This window comes from Xenopus tropicalis, chromosome 2 (genome assembly GCF_000004195.4).
Source record: "Xenopus tropicalis strain Nigerian chromosome 2, UCB_Xtro_10.0, whole genome shotgun sequence".
In the NCBI taxonomy this organism is placed as follows: domain Eukaryota; kingdom Metazoa; phylum Chordata; class Amphibia; order Anura; family Pipidae; genus Xenopus; species Xenopus tropicalis.
In genome coordinates this window covers 180,140,573-180,148,421 of record NC_030678.2, presented here as the reverse complement: position 1 = coordinate 180,148,421, position 7,849 = coordinate 180,140,573, and the positions used below count along the sequence as shown (strand labels likewise).

At 57.8% G+C, this 7,849-nt stretch overlaps 1 protein-coding gene across 1 annotated transcript; it reads left to right on the top strand.

Moving 5' to 3' along the window:
• The first annotated feature begins 3,292 nt into the window (after positions 1-3,292).
• Positions 3,293-7,008, top strand: vps16 (VPS16, CORVET/HOPS core subunit). Its single transcript, NM_001004976.1, has one exon. The coding sequence runs from the start codon at positions 3,530-3,532 to the stop codon at positions 6,032-6,034; it is 2,505 nt and encodes an 834-aa protein (NP_001004976.1). The 5' UTR covers positions 3,293-3,529; the 3' UTR covers positions 6,035-7,008.
• The last annotated feature ends 841 nt before the right edge of the window (positions 7,009-7,849 follow it).

Here is a 7,849-nt window from a genome sequence, read left to right as displayed (position 1 = left end):
GCCACTGCACGGCCCTGAGCCTTCCCCCTAGGGGCCCTTCATTGCTCCCCGTAATCCGTACAGGAGCGGTCTCTGCATTGCGGGGGTCTCGCTGGCGCCACTGCACGGCCCTGAGCCTTCCCCCTAGGGGCCCTTCATTGCTCCCCGTAATCCGTACAGGAGCGGTCTCTGCATTGCGGGGGTCTCGCTGGCGCCACTGCAGGGCCCTGAGCCTTCCCCCTAGGGGCCCTTCATTGCTTCCCGTAATCCGTACAGGAGCGGTCTCTGCATTGCGGGGGTCTCGCTGGCGCCACTGCAGGGCCCTGAGCCTTCCCCCTAGGGGCCCTTCATTGCTCCCCGTAATCCGTACAGGAGCGGTCTCTGCATTGCGGGGGTCTCGCTGGCGCCACTGCACGGCCCTGAGCCTTCCCCCTAGGGGCCCTTCATTGCTCCCCGTAATCCGTACAGGAGCGGTCTCTGCATTGCGGGGGTCTCGCTGGCGCCACTGCACGGCCCTGAGCCTTCCCCCTAGGGGCCCTTCATTGCTCCCCGTAATCCGTACAGGAGCGGTCTCTGCATTGCGGGGGTCTCGCTGGCGCCACTGCAGGGCCCTGAGCCTTCCCCCTAGGGGCCCTTCATTGCTTCCCGTAATCCGTACAGGAGCGGTCTCTGCATTGCGGGGGTCTCGCTGGCGCCACTGCAGGGCCCTGAGCCTTCCCCCTAGGGGCCCTTCATTGCTCCCCGTAATTCGTACAGGAGCGGTCTCTGCATTGCGGGGGTCTCGCTGGCGCCACTGCACGGCCCTGAGCCTTCCCCCTAGGGGCCCTTCATTGCTCCCCGTAATCCGTACAGGAGCGGTCTCTGCATTGCGGGGGTCTCGCTGGCGCCACTGCAGGGCCCTGAGCCTTCCCCCTAGGGGCCCTTCATTGCTTCCCGTAATCCGTACAGGAGCGGTCTCTGCATTGCGGGGGTCTCGCTGGCGCCACTGCAGGGCCCTGAGCCTTCCCCCTAGGGGCCCTTCATTGCTTCCCGTAATCCGTACAGGAGCGGTCTCTGCATTGCGGGGGTCTCGCTGGCGCCACTGCAGGGCCCTGAGCCTTCCCCCTAGGGGCCCTTCATTGCTTCCCGTAATCCGTACAGGAGCGGTCTCTGCATTGCGGGGGTCTCGCTGGCGCCACTGCAGGGCCCTGAGCCTTCCCCCTAGGGGCCCTTCATTGCTTCCCGTAATCCGTACAGGAGCGGTCTCTGCATTGCGGGGGTCTCGCTGGCGCCACTGCACGGCCCTGAGCCTTCCCCCTAGGGGCCCTTCATTGCTTCCCGTAATCCGTACAGGAGCGGTCTCTGCATTGCGGGGGTCTCGCTGGCGCCACTGCACGGCCCTGAGCCTTCCCCCTAGGGGCCCTTCATTGCTCCCCATAATCCGTACAGGAGCGGTCTCTGCATTGCGGGGGTCTCGCTGGCACCACTGCACGGCCCTGAGCCTTCCCCCTAGGGGCCCTTCATTGCTTCCCGTAATCCGTACAGGAGCGGTCTCTGCATTGCGGGGGTCTCGCTGGCGCCACTGCAGGGCCCTGAGCCTTCCCCCCTAGGGGCCCTTCATTGCTTCCCGTAATCCGTACAGGAGCGGTCTCTGCATTGCGGGGGTCTCGCTGGCGCCACTGCACGGCCCTGAGCCTTCCCCCTAGGGGCCCTTCATTGCTTCCCGTAATCCGTACAGGAGCGGTCTCTGCATTGCGGGGGTCTCGCTGGCGCCACTGCACGGCCCTGAGCCTTCCCCCTAGGGGCCCTTCATTGCTCCCCATAATCCGTACAGGAGCGGTCTCTGCATTGCGGGGGTCTCGCTGGCGCCACTGCAGGGCCCTGAGCCTTCCCCCTAGGGGCCCTTCATTGCTTCCCGTAATCCGTACAGGAGCGGTCTCTGCATTGCGGGGTCTCGCTGGCGCCACTGCAGGGCCCTGAGCCTTCCCCCTAGGGGCCCTTCATTGCTTCCCGTAATCCGTACAGGAGCGGTCTCTGCATTGCGGGGGTCTCGCTGGCGCCACTGCACGGCCCTGAGCCTTCCCCCTAGGGGCCCTTCATTGCTCCCCATAATCCGTACAGGAGCGGTCTCTGCATTGCGGGGGTCTCGCTGGCACCACTGCACGGCCCTGAGCCTTCCCCCTAGGGGCCCTTCATTGCTTCCCGTAATCCGTACAGGAGCGGTCTCTGCATTGCGGGGGTCTCGCTGGCGCCACTGCAGGGCCCTGAGCCTTCCCCCTAGGGGCCCTTCATTGCTTCCCGTAATCCGTACAGGAGCGGTCTCTGCACTGCGGGGGTCTCGCTGGCGCCACTGCACGGCCCTGAGCCTTCCCCCTAGGGGCCCTTCATTGCTCCCCGTAATCCGTACAGGAGCGGTCTCTGCATTGCGGGGGTCTCGCTGGCGCCACTGCACGGCCCTGAGCCTTCCCCCTAGGGGCCCTTCATTGCTTCCCGTAATCCGTACAGGAGCGGTCTCTGCACTGCGGGGGTCTCGCTGGCGCCACTGCACGGCCCTGAGCCTTCCCCCTAGGGGCCCTTCATTGCTCCCCGTAATCCGTACAGGAGCGGTCTCTGCATTGCGGGGGTCTCGCTGGCGCCACTGCACGGCCCTGACTCCTTGGCATGTTAAAGGCCATATAAACCCTACATCTTCATGTATATAAGTTGGGCACCGCCCCCCACCCAGACCAATCGTGCGGCTCATTGGCCCCCAAACCCACGGCCCCAGTATCCGCTATTCTCAACCGAGCCCCATATGATTCCCACGTAGGCGGGCAGATCCGTTACCCGGCAGCCTCACCCAGCGAGGGGATCTGCCCTTAACCCTTAAGAGGCCAGAGAGCTGTACAGCAGGAAGTAGTGTTCCGGCTATTATGTCAGACTCCAGCCTCTCCAGCTGATTGCTGCCTGACTGACTATAGTGGAATTGTTTCTGTTTTGCACAGTCTGTTTCACCCAGCTGTTCCCATAAGCCTGTTTCCCTGGGGGGGGGCATGAAGTTACCCCCTGTGGGGCAAGGGATCCCCCCGGTACTTCATGCAGTGTCCCTGGGGCTGTGGGACTGTATTTCAGGCTCTCCGGAAGTGACGACCATTCCGAGCCCCCGCCGTTTCCGGCTCAATCGCTGCTTTGCGTCATTACTACCCCACAATGCATTGCACGTCATTACGTCAAGCGCAGCGGCGGCCATTTTACTAGCGGTCGGATGTAGTTCCCATTGAGTTGTTTGGGGAGTTGCCCGCACTGTGACGCGCAGGAGCCGCTATTCCCTCTCTCTCTCAGTCCGTATATAAACCCGGAGACGAGCTGCTGAGTGACAGCGCCGCTACAGTGAGGGGAGCCGGTCACATGACAGCAGGCTGGGGAGCCGGTCACATGACAGCAGGCTGGGGAGCCAATCACATGACAGCAGGCTGGGGAGCCAATCACATGACAGCAGGCTGGGGAGCCAATCACAGGATACAGGGCTAGTAGTTGCCTGACTCCAGTTTGACAAGCCGGGCTCCCAGGTTGGTGCCCCAAGGCCGCAGCCATGGATTTCTATACCGCTAACTGGTACCCAATGGGCAGCGTTTATTACCGTAAGTTTGATTGCTACCGCATGGAGTGGGACCTGAGAGACGGCTTCAGGGAGTGCCTTGTGGCCGCCGGGCCCTACGCCGGCACCGTCGCTCTAATGAGGAATTACTGTGCCAAGCCGGGCCGGCCCATTCTGGAGATTTACTCTGCCGCCGGCGTCCTGTTGTCCTCCATCCCGTGGAAGAGCGGCCAGGTGGTGCACTTGGGCTGGACCCTCACCCAGGACCTGGTTTGTATCCAGGAGGATGGGACGGTGCTTATCTACGACATATTCTGCGCATTCAAGCGCCACTTCAGCCTGGGGAGCGAGGTGAAACAGAACCAGGTCCTGGAGGCCAAAGTGTTCCACACCGAGTACAGAACCGGCATCGCCATCTTAACCGGAGCCTTGAAATTCACCGTCGCTTCCAACATCGATGACGTGAAACTGCGCAGGTTGCCGGAAATACCGGCCCTCAGGGGCCCCCCTACCTGCTGGACTGTACTGTTTAACGACCGAGTGCCTCTAGTCTTGGCTGCCGTTGGGCCAGATCTGTACCTGTTGGACAATACCTCTTGCACCGCCGTTACACTGCCCGGAATGAGCCCCCTGGCCGGGTCAGCTCTGCAAATGGCCGTCTCCTTTAATTACAAGTACCTCGCAGTCTTCACAGACACCGGGTACATCTGGATGGGGACGGCTTCCCTGACGGATAAACTGTGCGAGTTTTCCTCCGATCTACGACAGGCGCCAAAGCAAATGGCTTGGTGTATAAGGCCCGGCAGCCGCAACATTGCGCTCGCACTAATGTGGGAAAAACTCATATTCCTAGTCGGCCGTGCCCGCGAGGGCGTTCACTTCCCGCTGGACGAGCCGTCGTTTATAGTTCCCGAACTTGATGGGATCAGAATCGTATCTTCCTCCACCCACGAGTTTCTCCACGAAATACCGAAAGTGACCGAGGACATTTTTAAAATTGCCTCCATGGCGCCCGGAGCTCTTTTGCTCGAAGCCCAAAAGGAATATGAGAAAGAGAGCCAGAAAGCGGACGACTATCTGCGGGAGATTAAGGACCAGAACCACCTGTCGGACGCAGTGGAGAACTGCATAGAAGCCGCGGGCTACGAGCACGCCCCCGAGATGCAGAAGTCTCTCCTCAGAGCAGCTTCATTCGGAAAATGCTTTGTGGAAAAATATTCTCCCGCGGACTTTGTGACTATGTGCCAAGATCTCCGTATCCTCAACGCCATCCATGACTACCAGATCGGTATCCCGCTGACTATGACTCAGTACAAGCAACTCACCATACAGGTTCTGTTGGACAGATTAGTCTTACGGAGACTTTATCCCCTCGCTCTCAAAATTTGTGAATATCTAAAGTTTTCTGATTTCCAGGGTGTCAGTCGGATTTTAGCTCATTGGGCTTGTTACAAGGTGCAACAAAAGGAGAAATCTGATGATGAGATAGCTCAGGCCATTAATCAGAAGCTTGGAGACACCCTCGGAATTTCCTACTCTGAAATTGCCTCCAGGGCCTGTGAGTGTGGTAGGACGGAGTTGGCCATTAAACTCTTAGAGTACGAACCAAAGTCGGAAGATCAAGTTCCATTGCTTTTAAAGATGAAGAGAAGCAACTTAGCCCTGGCCAAAGCCATCGAGAGCGGGGACACGGACCTTGTGTATACTGTGGTTACTTACATGAAAAACGAGTTTAACCGAGGCGACTTCTTTATGACATTGCAGAACCACCCGGTGGCTTTGAGTTTATACAGACAGTTCTGCAAGCACCAAGAACCCGAGACACTGAAGGACCTTTACAATCAGGATGATAATCATCTGGAGCTGGGTAATTTCTATGTTCGATCCAGTTACGGTGCAGAGAAAAGGGTGGAAGGGCGGGTTGCGGAGCTCCAAAACGCTGTAGAGGAGTACAACAAAGCTAAGAGTGAACTGGCGGCCAGGGCCACCGAGGATCAGATCAAGCTGCTGAGGAACCAGCGGGCACTGCAGGATAAGGTGGACAAGCCGTACCTGGACTTCTCGCTGCACGACACCGTTTACAATCTCATACTGGACGGCATGCACAAGAAAGCAGAGCAACTGTACAAAGAATTCAAAATCCCTGACAAAAGGTACTGGTGGCTCAAAATCTCTGCTTTGGCGGAGAAAGAGGACTGGGAGGAGCTTGAGAAGTTCTCGAAAAGTAAGAAATCTGCCATCGGCTACTTGCCCTTTGTGGAGATTTGCATGAAGCATCAGAACAAAGTGGAAGCCAAGAAGTACATCGCCCGCGTGGGTATCGAGCAGCGGGTCAAAGCCTTCCTCTTGGTTGGGGACTTGGATCAGGCTGCCGAAAGCGCCATCGAGCACCGAAATGAACAAGAAATGAATATGGTGCTGTCCCGCTGCGCCTCGGCCGCTGATAACACCATTGTGGAGAAGATCAACCGCGCCAAGTCCCTGATCCTCAAGAAATAACTTTATGCTCATTTGGCTTCTTGCCGTCTGGTGGGTATTTTACTTAATGAGCAGCTATTATACATATTGATTGCTCTGTAACTAGCCCTGGCCCGTAGCCCTCTGCATTCAATTGGTAGCCCCCGTTCCCTAGTGATCCCCAACCAGTGGCTCGGGGGCAACATGATGCCCGTTTGATGTTGGTCCCAGTGATCCCAAAGTAGGTGCCATTTTTACATTTCTGGCTTGGAGGGAAGTTTTTACGCCAAGCAGAACCTCCTGCAGCCCAGCAGTCACATGGGGCTACCAAATAGCCAATCACAGTCCTTGTTTTCCATCCCCAAAGAACCTTGCTAATGCTTGTGTGGTTCCCCAATACCTTTTACATCTGAGTGTGGCTCCTGAGTAAAATAGGTTGGGGATCCCTGCTGTAGGGGTTCTGGTCCAGTGGTGCCCCAGTTATGTAGTTAGGCACTCACAGGCATTGGGTCGTGGGCCAGCAGCTCCAGCTGAAAGGGGAGGCCACACTTATGGACCCTCAGGGCTAAGTGGAAATGATGGGGGTGAGATTGTAATTAAATGGATTCTGGGAGTCTAGTCCAGCAGTCCCGCCCCTTAACACATACCAGAAAGCTGGTTGGATGTTCCCTTTCCCCATGCCCCTGTATGGGTCCAACTGCCAGGCCTGCAGAACCGATATCTGGGCAGGTGTAAAAATCTGTTGCTGTGATCTGATTGGATAAGCCCCACATTACCCACCACCAAGGCGGCCATATCTCTATATGATATCATTGCTCTCCTGGGACACATTGAACTGTATCCTTGCACTTTGTCCTGCTTTGCCTGTGCCCCCACGTACATACATTCAGGATCTGTGTTGGGGAGGTGTAGCTGATGGTGGGGGGGAGTTATAAGCACTTCCCTTTGGTTTATGTACAGTAACCAGTACTAGTTATGTGTAGAACCACTGCTAATAAATGTGCTGTTTGCAACTATGGGACTGTACTATTTGTGTATGGGGGGGGGTCGGAATAATCCAACTCTCTGCACTTCCCACCAATCTTCTAAGGTGGGTCCCTTATTAGCCAATCAAATGTTTGCTGTTGTTATTATATATATATATATAAGTGCATTAGGCTAGTAACAGCTAAGTGCTGATTGGTTGCTATGGGTTACTGTACAGTAGGAAAGTTCTGCCTGCATTATTGCAAAAACATTTATTGTTCCAAAAACATTTTGGCCTTCCTGCCGGTCCTGGGGCCATAGGATTGGGCCTTCCCGCCAGTCCCGGGGGCCATAGGATTGGGCCTTCCCGCCAGTCCCGGTTCCGTAGGATTGGGCCTTCCTGCCGGTCCTGGGGCCATAGGATTGGGCCTTCCTGTCAGTCCCGGTGCCGTAGGATTGGGCCTTCCCGTTAGTCCCGGGGCCGTAGGATTGGGCCTTCCCGCCAGTCCCGGGGCCGTAGGATTGGGCCTTCCCGCCAGTCCCGGGGCCATAGGATTGGGCCTTCCCGCCAGTCCCGGGGCCATAGGATTGGGCCTTCCCGCCAGTCCCGGTGCCGTAGGATTGGGCCTTCCTGCCGGTCCTGGGGCCATAGGATTGGGCCTTCCTGTCAGTCCCGGTGCCGTAGGATTGGGCCTTCCCGCCAGTCCCGGGGCCGTAGGATTGGGCCTTCCCGTTAGTCCCGGGGCCGTAGGATTGGGCCTTCCCGTTAGTCCCAGGGCCGTAGGATTGGGCCTTCCCGTTAGTCCCGGGGCCGTAGGATTGGGCCTTCCCGCCAGTCCCGGGGCCGTAGGATTGGGCCTTCCCGTTAGTCCCGGGGCCGTAGGATTGGGC

Coding starts and splice junctions, on each gene's coding strand:
- vps16 (NM_001004976.1), top strand. CDS start 3,530: ATGGATTTCTATACCGCTAACTGGTACCCAATGGGCAGCGTTTATTAC.